Below are 24,751 nucleotides of genomic sequence, written 5' to 3' on the forward strand. Positions count from 1 at the left end.
TCCATAAAGGCATAGAGGGGCCCCTTAGAGTAGTAACCTCCCAGGCCTTTCCACAGACAGGAGAACAGACAAACTGCAACTCCACTCTTCCTTCCAGTTACTATCATGAAGAATCTGAACTAAAAATAACCTGAGAGATCTTTTCATCCCAAACTCCAAACAATTACTGTAGAGACAGACTTGAATAACCCTCTAAAATTTGCACTAATTTTTTATTGTGTGAATACATATTCTAATGGTAAGAGATTAGCTCTTACCCAAGGAAGTTCATTTCATTTCAAACAGTACTAAAATTCCCAAAGATCTTTTTTATGATGACACAGAATGTTTCTTTTCTATTTACTTATTATATCCATTTATTCAGGGTGTAACTTCTGATACAACATAGAGTAAATATAAATACCTTTTCATGGAGCACTTCCTAAAATAATCAAATAAAGCTGCTATGGTTCTTTATGGTTTTGTTTTGTTTTCTTTTCTTTTCTCAATCAAATATCTCTATCTGCTTCAAGTAATATTTATATAGTATGATATTAGAATCCTTTAACACTTTAGTATTCACTTGATGGAAAATCTAATTAAAGCTACTTAGTACATGCCATTCTTCACGTGCAGTACACAGCACTTAATGCACTTATCCAGGTAGGATACTATTGCCATGTATCTATATTATCACATTGTAAATCACATCTGCATTATTACATTGTATACCACATCCACATGAGTTTAGCCCATAATAGTGGAATTTTTTTGTAACTATATAACATCCTTGTCTTATGTTGATTTAGAAGCAACAACAAAAACATTTAAATCATTTTACATGTACGGCAGTTAAGTCACAGTCTTTTTGTTGTTGGGTCTCTTCAAGTTGATTTTTAACTCACAGTGACCCCATGTGACAGAGCAGAACTGCCCCCATAGGGTTCTTTTGGCTATAATCTTTATAGGAGCAGATCACCAGGTCTTACTCCCGTGGAGCTGCTGGATAGGTTCGCATATCTAACCTTTTGGTTAGCAGCCAAGCACTTAACCATTGCACCACCACGGCTCCTTATGTCACTTCTTGTTGTTGTCAGGTGTTGTTGAGTCAATTCCGATTCATAGCAACCCTATGTACAACAGAATGAAACACTGCCCGGTCCTGCACCATTCTCACAATCACTGTTATGCTTAAGTTCACTGTTATTGTCATATTGTCAATCGGCCTCATCAAGGGTCTTCCTCTTTTTTGTTGACCCTCAACTTTACCAAGCATGATGTCATTATGAGTCAGAATCGACTCGACGGCAACAGGTTTTTTTTTTTTTTTTTTTTCTGGTCCCTCTGATAACATGCTCAAGGCATGAGATGATATCTTGCAATCCTCACTTCTAAGGAGCATTCTGGCTGTAGCTGTACTTCTTCCAAGACAGATCTGTTCGTTCTTCTGGCAGTTCAAAATATATTCCACAGTACGCTCTTCGCTAACACAAAAATTTAAAGGTGTCCGTTCTTTGCTCTTCCTTATTCATTGCCCAGCTTTTACATGCGTATGAGGCACTGGAAAATACCATGGCTTGGGTCAGTCACAGCTCAGTCCTCAGAGTGACATCTTCGCTTTTTAACACTTGAAAGAGGTCTTTTGCAGCAGATTTGCCCAGTACAATACATTGTTTGATTTCTTGACTGCTGCTTCCCTGAGCATTCACTGCGGATCCAAGTAAAATGAAATCTTCGACAACTTAATACTGGTTCCATTTGTTGTGATATGGCTTACTGGTCCAGTTGTGAGGCTTTTTATTTTCTTTACATTGGTGCAATCCATACTGAAGGCTGTAGTTTTTGAACTCTTCAGTAAGTGCTTCAAGTCCTCTTCACTTTCAGTGAGCAAGATTACGTCATCTGCATATCGCAGGTCGTTAATGAGTCTTCCTCCAATCCTGATGCCTAGTTCTTCTTCATATAGTCTGACTTCTAACATTATTTGCTCAGCATACAGACTGAATAAATATGGTGAAAATATACAACCCTGATGCACACCTTTCCTAACTTTAAACCATGCAGTATCCCCTGGTTCTATTCAAACTACTGCTTCTTAGTTTCCATACTGGTTCCACATGAGCACAAGGAAGTGTTCTGGAATTCCCAGTCTTCACAGTGTTATCCATAACTTGTTATGATCCACACAGTCGAATGTCTTTGCATAATCAATAAAACACAAGTAAACATCTTTCTGGTATTCTGTGCTTTCAACCAAGATCCATCTGACATTAGCGATGATATATATTCCTCTTCCGAATCAGGCTTGAGCTTCTAGCCAGTTCCTTTCAATATACTGCTGCAACTGCTTTTGAATGATCTTCAGCAAATTTTTACTTGTGTGTGATATTAAGTCACTTAACCAACTGTAGTAAATAAGTCATTAAGGACTTTATATATATATATTTTTTAATTTCATTTTATTTGACAGGGACACGATGACAAAACTGTCCATTGGATCTATAAGGTGAAGGTATGAAATATGCAGAACCCGATTCCGTGGTTAGGATAATTTTGGGGAGGTATCTCTGAATTCCAGTCCCATTCTGTAATTCTACCCATGTATGACGGATAGATTAATAATGCTCCTAAGTGGAAAGGTGGCTAGAAATGGAGAAAGCAGTTTTAGAGTGACATAAACAGGAAGGGCAACAGAACTCATTAGAAGTCTCTTGATTTCAGAGAACATAGTATTAAGGTGAATCATGAATCAAACTGGGTTCTTAGAATTAAATGAGTGTTATGATTTACTTTATTATTTCATAAACTGCAACTAGTTAATGATACCCGCTACTCACTGTGAGCACAGCATTTCCACATATACAATAAAACACCTGAGTTAGAGCTGGAAAAATCTCAATCCCAGGAGAAACAGTCATATACATGACATTGTACGTGACTTTGTTACGTTCTTTGTATTAGTTTTCAAACAAAGGGAAATGCTGTCAGAGCTCTTGCATCACACAATCAGGCTGATAACTGTGTAGTTGTGAGCAACGGTTAAAAATAATTACAAAATATAAATCACTTAAATAATATTTATTTTTGTTTTACTCATCTAAAAATTTGGTAAACACAGTTTCAAATATAAACTAAAATTAATGCCACTAACCCCTTCCCCAAATATTACCTGTGGCCAGAGTTTCGAATCAACTATGTTCTTAAACAAGTTTGAATAATGTTCCAACCTTGATATAAACCTACACAAAATAAGAAGTCTTTTTGTTCTTGTAAATATTGTTACGTACTGTTTCTTCAATAACTTGATTTAAAATTCCTGCCTCACTTATTAGCTAGCTAAAGAGCTTTGGGCAAGTAGCTTTAATATCTTTGATCTGAAGCTCCTCATATATAAAATGAAGAAGAGTTGTATCTACCTCACAGAAAAAAAGAGGAAGACCCTCAACAAAATGGATTGACACATGGCTGCAAGGATGAGCTCAAACACAGCAACTCATAGGGACATCACGCTTGGAAGGCCCTTGATGAGATCAATTGACATAGTGGCTATAACAATGAACTCAAGCTAACAAGGATTATGAGGGTGGTGCAGGACTGGCCAGTGTTTCATTCTGTTGCACACAGGGTCTCTATGAGTCAGAGCCAACTTGACAGCGCCTAACAACCTCAGAGAGAAGGGTATTAAATAACACATATACATATGATAACACACTGTGCAGAATAAAATAGCATCATCTCCTTAATCACCTTTATTCTCTTTTAGAAGGAAAATTTTAGTTATTTTGATTTGAAGGTACTCATAGAGATCACAAAAGACATTTATCAATTCTAACTTTATTTATGGCATGGTATGACCTTGACACCATCCCTCCAGGCAGCTTCTGCTTGCTTACCCATATATACATAAGAATACCATTCAAATTAATTTAATTTCCATGAGGTAGAAAAGTAAAAGATGATGCTAGGAGTTTCAGAATACTATATATACTTTATTATCTTGTTCTAGAAACCACTTTGGCTGCTGATTAGAAATAGTAACTCAATGTTATCAAAAGAAAAAATCAAATCATAGTAATATATTAGGGTCCCAGAGAGACAAGGGCCTTCTGGAATTTAGCCAACAGTTAAGTCACTCATATACCTACTGGATTAAGTTCAGTGACATCCCATTCAAGGTACTCTGCAACATGCATCATCTGACTGATGATATTTTCTAGCTCCTGGAGAAGACACAGAGAGAGATGAAGATGAAGACAGAGAGAGAATACAAATTCTTAGTAAGTTCTCCAACTTTTACTTACAGGAATTGTCCTGTTGAACACGTACCTCAAAACTAAAGAAGTTATATACGTTTAAAAAAATAACCTTATATATATCTTTTATTTTAAGTTCTGTTCAATTATACGGAAATCAAAAAACCGAAGCAGTTGCCGTCAACCCCATGTAAGCAGGGTAGAACTGCCTTCCATAGGGTTTTCAAGGCTGCTACCTTTCAGAAGCAGATCTCCAGGTCTTTCTTCCAACACACCTTTGGTTGAGTTCAAACCGCCAAGCTTTCAGATAGTAATCAAGCACTTAACTGATTACACCACTCAGGTACTCCCATACAGAAAACAGGAGCCTAAATATAAATTAATCTTGCATATTGTCTTGAAATTTTCACCACGAGAGGGTGCAATAATACAAGAAAGATTTTATTCTATTGGAATGAAGGCCTGATCCTACATATTTCCATAAACTGCTATTTTAAGTCACTGACTGTTCTGACCCTTTGACTTGAAAACAGGTATGGAAGGGTGGAAAGAAGTGCTGGAGGGCAACTGAGAGGTTTATCTTTGTTTTGATACACTGAGAATGTATGTTGACTGTTGTAACCATTTATGGGATAGCTTGTTCTGCTAGAGGAGTGTTCGGGGTTGAGGTCTGGAGGCTAAGTGTATGTAGAGTTTATTTTGTGAGGGGATAGAATTTTTGTATTTTAATATTAGTCTGCTTGAATGTCAACTCTTTGAAGAACTGCTAGTAATAAATATGGCTTGGCTAAATAACTCTAAACATTTTCCATACATATTTATTTAATGTTTTTATCTCCAGAAAAGATTAAACGTGGCTTTGTAAAATGCTTGCAACTTTAAATAAATTCAATGAATTAAGTGGATCTTTACAACATGATAATTTAAAATATAAATAGAATAAGAATAAGGCTTGAAAATATATTAACCTCTTTTACTGTATTTCCTTCTACATTCCATGGCTATTAACTACATATATTAGATCAGAGATTTAACTTCTCTTCAGACTCAGTTTCCTGATCAGTAAAATGGATAGTCTAGCCTCACCTAGTTCATTGAGTTGCATGAAGCTTAAATACGTTGTTATATGAATTATGTTTAATTTGGTGTCTGGCACACTGTAAGTGATAAACATTAGCTACTATTATTAGATACAGTAGTCATTCTTCAAATTATCCATTTTCTTTGCTTTGCCTCCAATAGGTGAACAAATAATTTCAAACAGTACAATTTTAATCTGATATTTAAGAAAATGTACTGGGGTAGAAGACTGTGTGGACAAAACTCTAAAAATTAAATCCAATCTTTGATTATAAAAAAAGACTAGTTTAACCACATATAAATTTATACATTACTCATTGTTCGATACTAGGAATACAGTTATAAATATTGCTAGTAATTTACTATATGTTTATGAAAAATGGCCAGAAACCAAAAAAAGGCATTTGAATGAATTTCTAAATCATCTGCCAATCCATGGCTAAAAGCCTAGTAAAGAAACATCCTTTTAATTTAATTAAAATGAAACACTAAATGAAACATGTCTGCATTATAATATAATTTGTATTTGTATAATCAGATGCTCTATAATAAGCATATTGAAATATCTCAAAGGAATCTAAATTCCCCGCTGTGAAATGTCACCAGAAAATGAGCAAATTTATCGTGTAGTTTAATATTCCTAAATGGAAAATTGAAGACTAGCAGGCCCTTAAAAACAATAGCACTTGAAATGCACAGAGTTAACCATAAGAAATCTCACAATCACAGCATCAGTTCAGAGTGGTGGTCATTTCCTAGTGTAGGAATTATATATTTTTATCTCTCCCTGGAGGAGCTGATATACCATTATCCTACTCAGTTACACAAGAAGGTCTCCAACTTCATTGCTTTGCTCGTGAGAGTCTATAAGATGAAGAAGGAAACTCATTATCAGAGAGAATGTTTATTTTAATCAATATTTAATGTATCAAAACATTTTTAATGTACCTGCATACTGGAAAATTACTACAATCTGACATCTGTTCTTTTATTAATAGGCTTATCTTTCATAGGAGAGACCAGGAAACAATATGCAAACTATGTTACCAGCCAAAGAAATAACTGCATGGAACCTGAGATGGATTTAGGAGGTACTTATAGGGTCGCTATCAGTCAGAATTGACTCAATGGCAGTGGGTTTGGTTTTTTGAGTATGGTGGCACAGTGGTTAAAGGATTGACTGCTAACAAAAAGGTCAGTGGTTTGGAACCACCACTGGCTCCGGGGGAGAAAGATGAGGTAGGCGGCTTCTGTAGAGATTTACAGCCTTGGAAGCCCTATGGGGTCGCTGTGAGTTGGAATCGACTTGACGGCAGTGGGTTTGGGTTTTGGGGTTGATTTGTGCACTAGAACTGAGTGTCTAATTTCACCTTCTCCGAAAACTACGGATGATTTTTAAAATAAATAATTAAATATCCTTTTCAGCTAAATCATAAATGAAACTTAAAAAATTTTATTAGTCTTTCAAATTAAGCATACAAACTTGTTACTTTTCTTTTACTATTGTTTTTATAACTAAAAGTATAGACGGAGTGCAAGTTGCAGATAAAACTGGATGAGACAATTTAAAAAGGGAATTTTGCCCAAATAATCTGTAAGTCTATTTATTTCAACAGCATATATGACTAAGAATACTTTGAAGAAGATGGACAATAAAAAAATAATTAAATTGACTTTAATTCCATTAAATTCTACTTTAATTCTCAATATTTTCCTTAGTGTCGAAATTCACTGATTGTTCTTCCTTCTTTCTAGTTCAATGGTCTCTAACTTTATCTTATGTTTTATTCAAACTAGGCTGGAGTCTTCGTTTTTTTTTCTTAGTGTAGGAAAAAAAAAAGGTAATGTCTTTGTAGTAAAACTGTTCAAATAGAATAGACAGTCATAACCCTACAAGTTTTCACAGGTCACTTCTTCAGAAATCAGATGATAAAAACGCTGCATGTTTACATGGAAATTATATTAAGTGTGCCTTCTGTGGTAATAGCTATAAATTTATTCATTGCATTTTTCAGAAGTAACTACTTTGAAATTTTCACAGAAAATTTGAAGAAAAAAATTACCGAGCTGTCCAGGAAGCCATTCCCATCCGTGTCATAAAGGCGAAACATAACTAGAAATAAAAGGGGTGTTGAAAAAAAGGTTATAGATGAATAAGATCAATGCTAGTTTAAGGTGTATTCTTTAAAATTTATTTTTAGTTGAAAATAACTATTCCATCCCTTCCCTCCTCAAAGTAATTTGTAGTATCATTCCTCCAGCTCAATTAAAAATGAATTAATCATTAATAAAAATACTAGATATCAGATATAATAAAGTCTATAAAATGTCATTTTATATCTAGGAAATACTAAAAAGTACCAGTTTGGTCAAGGTCTTTATTAAAATATCATTCTGTTATTAAAAATAACCTAAGTAGTCTAGACAATCGAAGTCAGGATATTAAAGGGCAAAACGGGTAAGAAGAAAGTAATTGATTCAGAGCTATAGAAATAAATTATAATCTGAAATCTGCCATCCGCTATATAAGCACTCTTTCTGTATCTGTAATGTAAGAAAAATTGCTCCTGCCGTAAGACACACACGTGTTGTGAAAGTTAATTCAGGAGCTACACAAGCAGTGTATCAAATCTGTAAATCAGTATATAAATACAAGCCATGTTATGATTGATCCCCAAGCAGCATGGGAGAGGAAAGGGAAGTGCAAAATAGAGGATTCTTTCTGATGGAGAATACCAAGACATAAAATGCATTATTATCGTGGTTACAACGGTGTATTTGTTTGACTCTCAGAAGGAGCTTCACAGGGTAATTAATCTTTGAACTGGTAAAATAAGGAAAAGGAAAGTGCTGGCTCTGTGGTAGTGAGCCCAGGAAGGAAGGATGACAGAGGTTTACGGCTGGCCTGAGGATTCCCTTGTATAATTCACACACCACCAGGAGACTCTGGAAGAGGCTGCAGGTGCCATTTTGAGATAAACAGAGAAGAATGACACAGCTGTAAAAATAGAGGAGTGGAAGTGAGAGTTTGTGTTGGGTTTGTATAATATCCTGGAGAATCATGATGTCCTAAGTTTATAGTACTAACAAAGACATTGATAATTAGGAGACATAACTATGCAATGACCTTGATCATATATCTCTAGTTACTACTCTATGTTAAAAATTAGATTTCACCAATTTTTATATTATTTATAAGATGCAAAATGAGTCTGTATATTATTAAAAGGAAAAAAAATGTCAATTCAACTATGCTATTTTATTTTTAAGATGGAAACATATTTTAAAGATGTTAAAATGTGAGGGTAAAATATGTTTCCAAGAATTGATTTAAGGTAAATAATGTTAGGCCAGGTAAAATTTAAGTATTTTTATTTCAAATCACTATGATTTTTCTCTCTCATGTCTTCAATAAATGAGAACAAAATACAGGCAGAAACCTACCACAATGTGTATACTAAGCATTCCAAAATTTTCTAAAGCAGCAGCAAACAATAAAAATATCTTTGCAAGTGGCAATAAAACATAGGCCACTTAGAGAAGGGGTTAACTACCAAGAACAAGGGAGGACTTCCAGTAACCTGTTTTAGAATGAGGGATGCTATGACTGCTAATTCTCACTGGAGTAAATGACTGCTAAATTATTTCACATAGTTGTGATCTGTGAAATCCTATGCCTATGGCAGGCCTTGTGGGTAACAGGAGCACAAAGACACACACACACAGTACGCTGTGTGGATATCTGTCACTCATTTGGCAGCATCTGAAACTTCTTCCTGTGTTCAAAAAGCCACCACTATATGAAGTACAAGAGAAAATGAAAATGCCAGATATATTTTCCTTACTAACTTCACTTCAATCTAGACTGAGCACATGACCCAGGCTCCACCATTCTTCACTGCAGCCCTCTGATTATTCATCAGATGCTAGTGCCCCCCCTCCAAAAAAAGGGGGCTGGACAGAATCCATTTTAGTGATAGAAAAGGACAGCAGCAGCCATCTCAGTCGCCATTTACAATAGAATCCAAAAGCATAAATACATACGATTAAAGGTATCAAAAGATGTGTAACACCTCCGTGTGAAAAGAAGGAAACATCACTGAAATTATAGAAAACCTTCACGAAAGGAAGTATAGATCATGACCATGCATTAAAATACTTAAAATGCCAATTTTCCACAGATTGGACTATAATATGAACATAATCTCACCAAGTCAAGGTCAAGGAGAATAGCTTTCCTATATCTAGATCATGGTGAGAGAGGGAAATTCTAAGATTTTAATTTTCAAAGCAAAGTCTGCATTCCTAATTTAAAATTGTTGTGGGGTCATGCAAAAGCTGAAAGATTGAGCACACGTATTTATCTTGGCTCTCTATTGAAGTTCTACTACAGTAAAAGCAAAGGATAAAATAGGCATAAAACAACTAGCACACACAAAAAAAATAGCAATTTAGGAAGTTGGAAAACAAATGTAAAATGCCAACAGACTTAGACACTTGAGAAATGTGAATTTATTATGGTAGTAGAGAGGAGGCACAGTTTGGCAGAGAAAGGGTGGTAGTTGGAAAATTAATTGATCTTCATTGGAAGAAAACTTAGATTCTCAAATACTACACTTCATGCCATACAACTGGGGATATACAGACTTTTAGCCTCCAGAACTGTGAGAAGATAAATTTCTGTCCTTTAAGGCCACTTATCTGTGATATTTTTGTTTTTGTTGTTTCTGTTACAGCAGCACCAAGTAACTATAATGACCCCTGGTGGCACAGTGGTAAGTGCTCAGCAGCTGCTATTTGAAAGTTCAATGGGTCTAACCCACTAGTTGCTCTGGGGGAGAAAGATATGGCAGTCTGCTTCCGTAAAGATTATAGCCTTGCAAACCCTACGGGGCAGTTCTACTCTGTCCTATAAGATCACTAAGAGTCAGAATCGACTTGATAGAAATGGGGTAGGTAACTATGATATATAGATAGATAGACAGACAGATAGATAGATATGACAGATAGATGAGTACTCTTCCTCATATCAAGGAGACTGATTTTAAGCTCACCAATCAATCCATGACACCACCACTACTCCCCTATCGAGGACATTGAAGGCAGTCCTCTCAAAGAAAGTAATTTGGAACAAATGAACAAAGCGGAGGAGGGGCTACTTATAAATACCAGGAAATATTTAATCCATTAAATAATAATAGGAGCATTTAAGGATCATGCAGAGAACAAAAAACATTCTCTGAAATTAAACATATAGAAAAAGTAAAAAAAAAAGGTCATTACAATTTGAAAGACATTCTAGATGTGGAATGAGAAAAAAAGATATAAAAGAGGAAAAAAAGAAAAAATGATAATTCAAACTTTAATTCAGGACATTCAACATCTAGATAATAGTGGTTCCAGAAAGATAGGAAAACAAAGGGTGGAGGGGGGGTTAATTTTCCAAGAACCAGAATTATGGACAAAAAGTTGCACATCATTGTAAAATTCCAAACACTGAGGAACAAATATACTAAGAGCTGGCAAAGAAGGAAAAAAAAAAAAAATTGCCTTTAAGTCGATTTTGACTGATAGTGACCCTATACATACGACAGAGTAGAACTGCCCCATAGGGTTTCCAAGGAACAACTGGTGGATTTGAACAGCCAACCTTTTGGTTAGCAGCCAAATTCTTAACCACTGTGCCACCAGGGCTCCAGGGTATATACAAAGGATAGACAATCAGAATGTCATCACATCTGCCATATTAGAAGCTAGAAGATTATGCCTTCAAAATTCTGAGAGCATATGATTAGAATTTTATAGCAAGCCAAACTACTGATCAAGAGTAGAATAAAGACATTTGCAGGTAAATATGGTCTCCAAATTTCTCTCTTATTTCTCACAGAATCAAAAAAACAGACCCCTTGCAATCAAGTCAATTCCAACTCATAGTAACCCTGTATGACAGAGTAGAACTGCCCCACAGGGTTCCCTAGGCTATAATCTTCATGGGAGCAGATCACCAGGTCTTTTCTCCCACAGAGTACCTGGTGGGATTGAACCACCAACCTTTCAGTTAGGAGCCAGGCTCTTAACCAATTGCATCACCAGGGTTCCTTGGGATTTACATTAATGGTGCAAATTTGAGGGTTAGATTAGTGATAGGAACAATGAAAACTAAGCAAAGCAGGAAAAAAAAAAAAAGCTATTAGTAACTCCATGGAAATAAAAATTGTTTGGCTTAGGAAGCCTACAGAACCTTTTACTTTTAAAAAGTACATATGGGTAATATTGATAAAAATTAATATTTAATTTTAAAAGATTATAATGAAACTCTTTCCTCTCAGAATTCTTCAGAATAAATTTAAGGTAAAGGCAGACTCCAAGGTCTAGTAAATCTGAAGAAATAGTTATTTTTAAAACCAAGATAAAGTTAAAGATTTTTAGGTATAAAAATAATAAAAGACCCATATTAAAATCACTCTTTCAGCATGATATCTTCCAAGGCTGGGTACTTGTTATAAAGTTTTAAACTCATTTCACCCAGATTTTTTCTATCTTTATGCTCATGTAATTTCACTTTACATAGAAACAATTATGTGCCCACACATGCATTTAGTGGAAAGATCAGAGAAAAGGCATATTATGCAATATAAGAGTAATTCTTTTATCTATAACTTTTTTTAAAACTTCCAAAAGATTTTTAAATATCTACCTATATATGTTCTCATTGAAAAGCTTACTTTACCTTCAAAAAAGCGCCAAATACTCTGGGTTTTTTTGTTGTTTGTTTTTGTTTTGTTTTTCTCATACCTTCCATAATATGTTATTGACATGGAATTATCAATACAGAATTTTTTTTAATTAAACATTAGAAAGCGTATATTTTAAAAGGCTTTTAGCAGGGATTTCTTCAATTTACAATATTTTACTTTATTTCAAGATCTACTTAATAAACATAAGGGCAGAGGCAAAAAAATTGCTGCTCAGAATCTTTTTTTTTAATTGTAAAAATTAAAATTAAACTATAAATTATAGAGCATACTACATTTGCCAATGTAACATCTTTCACATGTACGATTCAATCACACCAATGACATCGCTCATTACTGTGTAACCATCACCAATATCTGTTGCCAAATTTTCCAGCACCATGAACAGAAACTCAGTGTTTCCTAAACAAGGCTTCTCTCTATCCCCTGCTTCCCACTCCTGGTAACCACAATTTAACTTTGATCACTATACATTTGCCTAGTCCAGGTATTTCATATACATGAGATCATACAATATTTGTGCTTTTGTGACTGACTTACTTCACTGAACATGTTTTCAAGGTTCGTCCATGTTGTAGCATGTATCCGGACTTCATTTCTCTTTATGGTTGAGCATATGTACGCATATACCACATTTTGTTTAATCCGTTCATCTACTGGTGGACATTTCGGTTGTTTTCACATTTTGGCCATTGTGACTAGCGCTATGATGGACACTTCCGGGCAGTAAAACTCTTTCCCGCACCCTGATAATCTGAATGGTCTGGGCTCCTTGATCAGTTATGGGAATGTTGTAAAATGTCGCAAAGTGCAGCAAAGCAAGAAAGAGAGAGAGAACTAAGGGCCGAAAGCTGCACCATCGATTAGCGCAAGATCTTAGTTCTGAGTGAGAACTGCTGAAAAACTGGAACCTGGTTTGGAGTAGACGGATGGGGTGGAGTAACAAGCAAGGATTGAAGACATTGCCCACTTAAGTGTTTCTTCCAGAAAACAGCGCTGTCGTTAAAAATGATTACTGGGCAGGGCTGAGAAAGCTAACATCAAGCAAGAATCTAACGCTCTGAAGTCACCAGAAGAGTACAGGACATACTAAGAGAATGGAAATGGTTGCTCAGAATCTTTTAATATTCTCTGGAGTAATAATTTTTCCTTCTTCCACAAGATTAGCAGTTTTGAACACAACAAAAGGCAACTTTCTGAAATAAAAAAAGCACTGTACTGTGGGTCAGAAATCATGGCTTTTAGTCTCAGCTAAATAAACTGGTTGTATAATCACTAAGGGGAGTCTCTGGGTAGTGCAAATGATTTATGTGCTTGGCTCCAAATGGAATGATTGGAGGCTCAATTCCAGCCAGAGGCACTTAGGCAAGAAGGCTTGGTGATCTACTTGGGAAAAATCAATCATTAAAAACCCTATGGAGCACAATTCTACTCTGACACACAGGGGGTACCCATGAATCCACTGGAGGACAACTTTTGTTTGTTTGTTTGCTTTGATCCTTAAGAAGTATCTCTGAGTTTTAGTTTTCTCCTTGATAAAATACAGGAAGGTTGACTAGATAATCATTAGAGTCTCTTTCAATATTAATTTTCAGTGGTTAATGTTATAAATAGCAGTACTTTAACATAAAGATACATCTTTGTTATCTGCATGTCAATTGCCTACTTCCTGGATATTGTCCTATTGGTTTCCATTCAGCAATAAATTTTCAGTAAATGTATGCTAGTTTTAAATTTATTATAGTTAAGTCATAAATGATTTGGTAAACATTAACTCAAATGTGCATACCATGCATCTTCAAGTCAAAGTACATATGAATCGGTATTATTTCAGGCTTAAATACATTATTTTTCTCATCTCAAGCAACCACTGACTTCATAAGGTTCAATTCATTTATTGAAGCACACACACAAACTCACATGTGTAGTAGGTGTTGAGATGGGCACTTACTAGTGAATGCTAGAGTAAGAGAGAGGCACACAAAATAATACTGATTAAGAGATGGGAAGAGGCCTCAAGATGTGTGCTAGCCCTCAGGAGTAGATTGGACTGGACCAGATATATAATAGGGAAAGAATACCCTCAGCAAATGTACATTATAAACAAAGTCATGGAAATGGAAAAATTTAGGGTTTGTCTGGTTGAATAACAGCCCCATGTGACTAGGACAATTTGTGTACATGTGTGAAGGTCAAAGCCAAATGCAAGACTAGGAAGAAGGTTGGGGTCAAATTGTGAAACCATTTCAGTTTATGGATGATAAACTAAGGGGTTTAACTTTTATGTATTATTCAATATTGGTGGTGGTGTTAGTTGCTCTTGACTCATGGCGATCCCATGTACAATAGAATGCCCAGTGTGATCCATAGGGTCTTCACTTTTGGAAGCAGATATCCAGACCTTTCTTCTTAGTATTATTCAATAGGAAACTATTAAAGGCCCACTTTTCCTCTAAGTCAGAAGAAAAAGAAAAATAATTGGTATAGAAGTTGATGAGGGAGACTTGGTGGTGTAGTGGTTAAGAGTCCGGCTGCTAACCAAAAGGTCAACAGTTTGAATCCACCAGCTGCTCCTTGGAAATTCTATGGGGCAGTACTACTCCTTGTGATAGGGTTGCTATGACCTGGAATCGACTCAGTGGCAACGGGTTTAATTTTGTGGGTTTTTTGTTTTTTGTTTAGAACTCGATGTGGTTTTAGATTACATGAGAGGAAGTTATAAGAATTCACATCTAGTGAATGAAATGATGATTAAATAGATAGATGTTTGAAGGAGCAAAACATCTGGATTAATTCCTGATCAGCAGACAGAAGTTGATGGCCAGAGAAACATGGAAGGCACTGAAGGTCAGCCAAAGCCTTGTGTAATGCTGTAATCCATAGAATTATATTTTTATTTCACTAAATCTTTGTGACCTCAGTTTAGGGACAAATAAATTAGATGCCTCAATTATCCAGATTTGGTTTTTTGTTTTGTTTTCTTGGGTTTTTTTGTTTTGTTTTAAATTAGGGCAAAAAAGAATGATATTAGAACAAAAGATATGAAACTAAGTATGAAAGAATGATTTACTTCATGAATTATGGGGTTGGTCTAGATTTGAAGAGGTGGGAGGCCAAAAAGCATCAGGTAAATCTGGGCGGAAGTAAAGTAGTCAAGGGACAAAAATTCTTAAAATACTTTTATTCCATTTAACAAACATTTATGTGAACTAATAAATGTGAACAAATTTATTCAAGCAAATTTATTAGTTCATTTAATCCTCACAGCAACCCTCCAAGATAAACCCTATTATTATCCCAGCTTTACAGTTGAGGAAACAAAGGCCTGAAGAGGTTTTTAAAATGTATGCAAGGTCACTCAGGTTGTAAGTGCTAAAGCTTCTTTGGCATTCAATTCGTGTAAATCAAAAGTTAGGGTTTGCATTCAATTAGTGTAAATCTAGACTTCAGGTTGCTAAGTACTGTGCTATGCTATATTTACATTAAAAGTACGAGAGTGAGACTTCAAGTGAACTCATGGTGTGGTCAAAGTAAAATGCTAGAGTTTAAAGTTTTAGTGTAAGACCAGTTCCAAAAAATTACAAGATTTGGGATACTGCAACAGAAGCTGGTGAGGTCACAGAATTTGAGCAATACAAAGAGACTGAAAGAGAAGTTTGTGGAATGGCTTTCCAAAACATACTGCAATTGTTCTGAAGAAGCTCAAGGTGAAGACTGCTAATCAGTCCTGGTACTGTGTCCCTCGACGAGATGGATTAACACAGTGGCTGCAACAGTGGGCTCAAGCATAACAATGATTGTGAGTGTGGTGCAGGACTGAGCAGTGTTTTGTTCTGTTCTACATTGGGTTGCTATGTTGTACACAAGTTCAAAACTGATGCAACGGCAGCTAACAACAACAACCACCATGTCCAAGTACCAGGATGGTTGGTAACTGATTATAACAAGGAGAGAGAAAAATGGAATCTGCCTACACCCATAACACACACACACAGGCACACAAGCATACACACTTTCCAAGGATATACGGGAGCAGCAGAATAAACACTTTCTACCTGACAGGGTCTCAGGGATGTCAAGGTACTCAGAGAGCAATTAGGTTTGTGTTAAGAAAAGGACATTGAAGAAATAGCTTATATTTGGTGGACACTTTGAGAGATTTTTTTCATTTCTTTTCAATAGAATAAGGTTTATGCCAAACATTGTGGAAAGACCTGGTAGAAAAGACAGGATGGAAGATGGAAAGTGGGAGAATCACTAAAGAGATTTGTAAAACATTATTTTGGGTGAAAATTGTACCTTTTATAAACATTTACAATAGCATGATCATTTTACCTAATTCTCCTGGTGTAAGTACCTGCAAACTACTGCCACCATCCATCAATTCTTAAAAATAAAACAAAAAACACTAGTCATTTCAGAAAAATTGTTTTTGTGTGAGTATTCTCATTGGAATAAACGAACTGCATAAACTAGTGCTCCTCAAATGTGGTCCCTGACCAGAACCACCTGCATCACTTGGAATTTGTTAGAAATACAAATTCTCAGACAAACGCAGATTCCCAGATTTGCTGAATCAGAAACACTGGAGGTTAGGCTGATCTATCTGTGCATTCATAAGCCCTGGAGGTGATCCTGATGCAAGCTGAAGTTTGAAAACCCCTGGCCTAAGCCAATGTGGCTATCCCTTTCTGCTTTCAAACAAAACCCTTTGTGGTCGAGTTGATTCTGACTTGTAGCGACCCTATGGAACACAGTAGAACTGCCCTATAAGGTTTCAAAAGTTGTCAATCTTTACAGGAGAAGACTGCCACATCTTTCTCCCAGGAGAGGCTGGTGGGTTCCAACCACTGACCTTTTAGTTAGCAGCTAAGTGCTTAACCACTGCATCACCAGGGTTCCTCCTTTCTGCCTCACTCCCTGGAAATTAAGATCCAAATTTAGCATTCGCCTGCAAAAACTGACTAGGATATTAAGTGTTTGATTACATCGATTTCTGTGTTAATTTTAAATGCTTTTTTCTTCTGGTTTATATCATGTTTAATAAATCATAGCCTTTTGGAAGTAAATGTATATAAAAATCAACCACCATTACATGTTCTTTAAGGAGTCCTGGTGGCGTAATGATTACGTGTTCAGCTGCTAATCTAAAGGTTGGTGGTTTGAATCCACCAGCAGATCTGCAGGATAAAAGACCTGACGATCTGCTCACATAAAGAGTACAGCCTATATAGTAAAATCTGTTAAGAAAACATTCTGTATCCCACTTTGGAGAGTGGCATCTGGGGTCTTAAACACTAGCAAGCAACCATCTAAGACGCAGCAATTGGTCTCAACCCACCTGGAGCAAAGGAGAATGAAGAACACCAAAGAGTAATTATGAGCCCAAGAGACAGGATGGGCCACATAAATCAGAGACTACAACAGCCTGAGATCAGAAGAACTAGATGGTGCTTGGCTACAACCAATGACTGCCCCGACAGGGAATACAACAGAGAACCCCTGTGGGAGCAGAAGAGCAGTGGGTTACAGACTTCAAATTCTCGTAAAAAGACCAGACTTAATGGTCTGATTGAGACTTGAAGGACCCCGGAAGTCATGGTCTCCAGATCTTCTCTTAGCCCAAGACAGGAACCATTCCCAAAGCCAACCTTTCAGCAGGTATTGGACTATAGAATAGAAAATGATACTGGTGAGGAGTGAGTTTCTTGGATCAAGTAGGCACATGAGACTATGTGGGCACCTCTTGTCTGGAGGGGAGATGAGAAAGCAGAGGGGGACAGAAGTTGGCTGAATGGACACGGAAATAGAGGGTGGAAAGAAGGAGTGTGCTGTCTCATTGGGGGAGAGCAAGGTGTATATAAATTTTTGTATGAGAGACTGGCTTGATTTGTAAATGTTCCCTTAAAGCACGATAAAAATTAAAAAAAAAAAAAAAAGGATTACAGCCTAGGAAACCCTCTGAAGGAGTTCTACCCTGTCTTATAGGGTCACAATGAGCTGGAATCGACTCCACAGCACACAACAACAGCAACAAATGTTCTTTAAGTTTTAATGAGAAGTAAAAGATCTGTAACTGTAAAAGAACATATGAACGTTAGTAATTCGTAAACGTGCAATTGTAGAAGGGTAAACATGTACAGAAAAATTGATAAGAAAGCGGATGAGGGAGATTGATTCTGATGTAATTAATGTGGGAAAGGGCCAGCAGTATTAGCATTTTCAAAAACTCTCCAGATGATTTTGCTGGGCAGCCAAGGTTCAGGACACTAAATTGGAAGACCGTAGCGGAGAGCACAAGAGCATAGCTGGAATACAGATATTACTCAGTAACTTAAAATTTGGTAGATTGAAACTCAGCTACATTAAAGAATATGGTGAAAATCACAGTAATGCCAGGCTTTAACAAGTCTGTCTGTAGGAAGATTGTGAAGAAATGAAAAAGAAAAAGGAAAACACAACTGAATCTGGTATAAGTTTGCAAAGAGCTGGAAAACTCAAAGAAGGACCACAGGGAAGAGACTGATATCACTGGAGAAAGGTGACTGGCAGGTCAGTTTTGACTTGATTTCTCAAATGTTATTGAATGATATGTGGGCTCACAATGTGCCTGAAACTGTGGACAAAGACTATCCTAATTCACGGATACAAACTGAAAACTCAAAAGCATGCTTCTTAGGAATTCCACCTTTAAAACAATATACTTCCATTTGACCTAAAAATAATTAAATGGAAACATCAAAGACCATTTTGGTGTTACAAAATCATTTTAAACAGGATCCCAATAACACCTGAGCAAACTAACTTTCTGGCTGTCACTTCAATAGATATCCACTGAATGTTAATATTTATTTTGGAATGAGAGCTATTTCTTTAGGTTCTTAGGACTTCAGAATACATCTTGAAATGCAAATATTCAACATTTATGAATAATAATAAATAATATTTAAAGAATGATGTTAATATGGTTTAGTCATAATATAAGCAGATGTGACTATTAAATATGTAATTGTATTTAAATTGTGGCAAATTATTTATTAGTAGAAATAGTGCCAACAAGTTAGTATTAAATTTAACTAAACATGCTAGTGAGTCTGTTACAATATGATTTATATTACTAATCCTAATTCTGACACATCACAAAGTCTAACATTTGCTTTAGAATACCAAATTATGATTCATTATTTCATTACCATTTTAACAGCAAGAATTAATTAAATTTAATGATATCCAATAAAATCAAGTTAATCAGATTATTGAATAAATTCCCAGCTCTATGTTTAGAAAGGGCTTCGAAGATAGGATAAACCCGTCAAATCATCAGGTTTAGGGTAAATGTTTGAAAAGTACTTCCTTTCATTGCAATGAGTTCAGTTTGCCACAAGAGAGAGCTCAGTCACTACATTTTATTAAAGAGACTCATTCTTTACTTTCCACTATATAGAAATTCTTATCTGAAATACCTGCCACACTGTAGAAGAAATGAATAAATATATTGTTTAAACATTTATAAAATGCAGAGTAAAGTCCTATAAATGAAGCTCTCACATTTGGCATTTCAGAAGTCATTAGTCCCTGGCAAAGAAAAAACGTGTTAGTGCTAAAGGTTTGAAGGCAAATTTCTAATGGAGAAAGACTCAAGTTTCTGTGTGTATAGTCTATCTCTGAGTGAAGCCTATTGCTGAGATTAAGGGGAAGGCCTCTTCACACACGAGAAATACATGCTTTTTCAAAATGAAATATAATATCTTTTAATAGTCTGATTCTTGATAGAAGAAAAATTTAAGCAGGATCACTTAACAAAACTTTAGATAACAGTAGTAGACACAATTTTAAGCTCATCAATATTCAGCCCCTACTTCTGCCCCCATCCACAGTAAGTAAATTAAATTTAAAAAAACACATACACTCAAGTTTATCCTCAGGCCTTCCTCTTTCAAGGAGAGATAGGTAGCAGACAATATCCTTCAAGTGGATTACTTCTGGGGAACTCGTATTTGCAGGAGAAGTGCGGGGAGGAGTGATGGCACCTTTACTCATTCTCAAACCTAGAAAAGCAATTTGGATTATAGTTTTTAAATATTCACAATGCACGCAAACATAAAACCAACAAGAAACTATGAGATAATGCATAGACTGTGCATAGAGCTACATATTTTTCATGGGGCCGTGGTGGTTCAGTGGTAGAATTTTCTCCCTCCATTCCGGACACTCGGGTTCAGCTTCTGGCCAAGGCATCTCAAGCACAGCCACCACCATCCTTCTGTCAGTGGAGAAATGTGTGTTGCTATGATGCTGAACAGGTTAGTGGAGTTTCCAGGCTAAGGCAGACTAAGAAAAAAGACCTAATGGTCTGCTTGCGAAAATCAGCCAATGTAAACCCTATGGATTACAACAGTCCGATTCCCAGCTGATCATGGGGAGGATGCAGGACGTTTTGTTCTGTTGTGCATCGCATCCCCATGAGTCCTGGGCCGACTGGATTACAGCTAAAAACTAAAATTAAACCAAACTCTTTGTCACTGAGGTGATTCCAACTCATGGTATGCAGAGCACAACTGCACCCCAAAGGGTTTCCAGGGCTGTAACCCCGCTCTGGGTGGGTTCAAACCCCCAACCTTTTGGGTAGTAGTTGAGTACTTAATCTGTTTGTGCCACCTAGGCACTCCACAGCTAACCACAACAGCATGTTTCCTGGGTATTGAATAATCAAAGTATCTGGAACTCCAGTATAGCAGAGTCAGGCATACTCTACGACTGTTGTAGATAACGGAGAGCTCTTTGGGACTGCCCTACCTGCCCACTGAAAGCATTAGGATCAAAGTCTTATGGGCCAGGGTGAGTGGGTAGACATAATTGAACATACAAGGAAGCACTTTCATATTCCACCTTTCACAAGTCAGAAGAATCTGAAATTTAGTCTTTCAGGGCAAACTATACAAGAAATGTAAGTATACTGCAATATGATTTATATACTGATCATCAGGGCCCATTCATTCACAAAAACATATATTTCTGCCCAGTATTTGTCAGTGTTATGAATAAAATATTTTTTCTGCCATCAAAGAATTTGCCCAGGAGCAAGGGAGAAGAAAACATAAACAAAAACCTGGAGAAAGATGGCAGACTTTTAATTAGAGAGGTAAGAACAAAGGACCAAGACTTGGTTTTAATAAGGCCCTCACTTTTTTTCTGAAGCCCATTAACTGTGCCCGTTCCAAGACAGGGGTGCAGGACTTGAATGCTAGTCATTTACTACTGTTGATTATTGCTAATTGCCTGGCGGGTGATAATTCAACTGAAGCTTGTTCACCATAAGTTATTGGTTCCATCTTACAGAGAAGCTTCTGAAACCAGATTGTGTGTACATGACAAGGCCTAAAGGTAAACCCTAGTTAACCTTCAAGGCATACTTGGCAACAAAAGAGGTGTTTGGATGAGATGGCTAAATAGCTGAATGGCTAATGGATTCCTATATCAACCAGGAGCTGATGAAATGGAGAGAATAATCCCAGCCAAATGTGACTTTAATACCCTTTCATTCACTTCTACAGTTCTACCAGACCTCGATCTCAAACCTTTATGTATTTCCTTTGATGTATAATTTTTATTCTCAGGCATATATTTTAATTCATCATGAAATTTCATAAATTAGTGTTATTATTGGCAATGTTACCGCTAATAAAAAAGTATCATTTATTGTCTAACAGTTCCTATGAGCTGGAATTGACTTCATAGAAATGAGTTTGTTTTTTTTTGTTTTTTTTGGTTTATGTGTCATGAATCATGCTAGGGGCTTTAACACATGCTATCTAACCTAATTCTCATATTAGCCCTGTGAGGTAGATTTTATCATTCCTGTTTTCCAGATGAGAAACAGGCTTATAGAGATTAATTTCCTAGAGTTTTATAGCCAACAAGACAAGCCCATCCTTTTTACACCAGTGGCTTACAGACTATTTCCATCTGAGGCCAATAAAGAGATAATTACAGATAAAAAAAAAAAAAAAAAAGACCCTCTTAACCCAGTACATGCACATACACTTATCACTACAGAGGTCCCTGGTGGCACAAACAGTTCAGTGCTTGGCTACTAGTGTTTAACAAGAGGCTCCTAGGAAGGCAGGCCTGGCAACCTGCTTCCAGTAGGTCATGGAATTGAAAACCGTGTGGAGAAGTTCTACTCTGCACACATTGAGTCACCGTAAGAATCAACTTGACAGCAACCAACAAGAACAGTAGGTTATATAATTTCTCATATATTTTCTATGTTAGTCTACTCTATTCTCTTTCATTCTGAAAATTCCATCAAAGACCCTCTCAACGGAATTTTCTATCCACAAATGGGTTACAACCCAATATTGAAAAATACTCCTTTACACCCTTCTTTCATTTTCTTTGCCAAAGCCTTACTTATTTCAGCTATATCTCTATGCTTTAAATGGATTCTATTTATAAAGTTATTTTCAGAGACATATATTGTAAATGGATTTTCCTTCTTAACAGAAATATTACTGTATATCTAATACAAATTAATATAGCTATTTTTATAAACCAAAGAAGTCAGAAAATTAAAGGCAATTATGAACTTAAAAAAAAAAAATGCCCTGAATCATTCCAATTAGCCAACTAAAGCTTAGCTAGCTGCAGGAATAAGGAGTTCCAACTCATGACAAAAGACATTTTGGCACTGACCCTTGACATGACCATAACTTGCAGGCTCGGAGAACACAGCACTTGAGTTATGGTTGGTTAAACTATGACCTAACTCATTTTGCCTGATGAGCTAATCCTCTCTTCTGAGTCCCTCCGCCCCACTTTGGTAATGAAATGATTTAGTCAACTTGATTTAACTCTGTTATACAAAAACTCAAGGAAAAAACAAATAAACAAGAAAGAAAGAAAGAAAAAAATAATGACATGTCGTGACATTTATTTGGGAGAATGCCAAATGTATTATATATCTTCATTTATTTAGAATATTTTAAGATAATTTGTACTTACAAAACGAAGATGCATGGTATTTAATTATTAGCTTTCATAATACAGAACATAAACAATTAGAAACTGTGAAGATCACATAATTTTCTGTTTGTCTTTTCTGTATGTAATGTATGTATTCAGCATACGCATATAATTTATATTTAACCCCACTCTTTTGTAGGAACATATTACTGTACTAAAATACTCTTTGTTTGACACAATGAGTAAATATTTCCTGTTTTCTGTTCATGACACGTTGTTAACTAAAGACTATCACGCATTCAATTATGTCATGGTTTTACCTTCAAAATAATCAAAAGTTTATTAAAAAAAAAAAAGAAATAATGGGTATATATGAGAACACACATTGAAGAACTAATTAACTTTCCAAGTCCAATTATAGCAAACCTGAGAAGTAAAATATACACTTTTGCAATGATTTATACGGTAGATCAGAGGAAAAGATAAAATACCAAAGAATTTCTCACAATAACGTCACAAAATTTTAGAACCTTACTTTACTAAATCTTGAGGTAATTAAGTGACGAAAAAACTCACAGCATTGTTTCTGTTCCCCTGCCTCCGAGACCAGCTCACTTTTTTATGTCATCAAAGTGTTTATTTGTGTCTTTATTTAGTGTCCTGAAAGCAATCCTAGCGTCCCAATCTGTTTTTATAGAGGTTGTTTTTACACCCTACTCTACCATTTAAGGAGACTGGTTGCACATTGGTTAAGCGCTCTGCTGCTAACCAAAAGGTTGGCAGTTCGAACCTACCTGCCACTCGATCCACAGGAGAACGATGTGGCGACCTGCTTTTGTAAAGATTACAGCCTTGGAAACCCTATGGGGCAATTCTACTCTGTCCTGTAGGTTTGCTACGAGTCAGAATGGACTTGAAGACTGTGGACTTGGTTTGGTTTGGGTCTATCCTTTACAAATTTCTTTTCCTTTTTCTAAACCTGCCTAAGTTATCTCCTACTTAACTACCTCTATTACTCCCAGTTCACTGCCCTGAAGAAAAGTCCTTTTCCTTTTAAGCAGCTGTTAATAGTTATGCAGAAACAGGGCAGACTGCACAAATGCAAGCCAGGTTTCTTGACAATTAAATAAATAAATAAAATTGTTCTCAAGGAGATTCAGACTTATGGCAATTCCATGTGTGTCAGAGAGGAACCATAATCCAGTGTTTTCAATGGCTGATTTTTGGAAGTAGATCATTAAGCCTTTCTTCCCAGATGCCTATGGGTGAACCTCCAACCATTCAGTTAGAAGCCAGCACGTTAACTATATGAATCATAGTTATAGTTCTCTTGACTATAACTCACCAATAAAATGGAAAGCGGAATCTTATAATGAATATTTTAGGAGCATTAGCATATAATGAAGAAGTTCAAAATGATACTTCCCATTAACAAAGTCCACATTTAACCCATCCAATCACCAGTAAAATTCTCTTTAGGACTGGACATGAACATCAATCTAGTCAAAACAAAAGGTGTTTCTTTCACCTGAAGTAGTCAATATTTATCTTTGAAGATCACAAGATTGGGTGATACCCAATTTGCTGGTTTTCTGACTTGCCCAAAGTTATCCTTCTTGAAATATTTCCACACAGACACACACACATTATTTTGTATATATCCAAATACCCACATATATCTATACATACATATGTGTGTGTGTGTGTGTACAACACAAT

General features: G+C 36.1%; 1 protein-coding gene across 1 annotated transcript in view; it reads right to left on the minus strand.

The window, feature by feature from the left end:
- LOC100666244 (diacylglycerol kinase beta) overlaps positions 1-24,751 on the minus strand; it is a 456,718-nt gene that overhangs the window by 220,232 nt on the left and 211,735 nt on the right. Inside the window, exons 5-7 of the mRNA XM_064290029.1 lie at positions 19,975-20,115; positions 7,376-7,425; positions 4,125-4,199 (exon numbers count right to left, since the gene is read on the minus strand). Of these exons, the coding sequence (XP_064146099.1) occupies positions 4,125-4,199; positions 7,376-7,425; positions 19,975-20,115 (266 nt within the window). The remainder of the gene's footprint in view (positions 1-4,124; positions 4,200-7,375; positions 7,426-19,974; positions 20,116-24,751) is intronic.

The sequence above is a fragment of the Loxodonta africana genome, chromosome 8 (genome assembly GCF_030014295.1).
Source record: "Loxodonta africana isolate mLoxAfr1 chromosome 8, mLoxAfr1.hap2, whole genome shotgun sequence".
In the NCBI taxonomy this organism is placed as follows: Eukaryota; Metazoa; Chordata; class Mammalia; order Proboscidea; family Elephantidae; genus Loxodonta; species Loxodonta africana.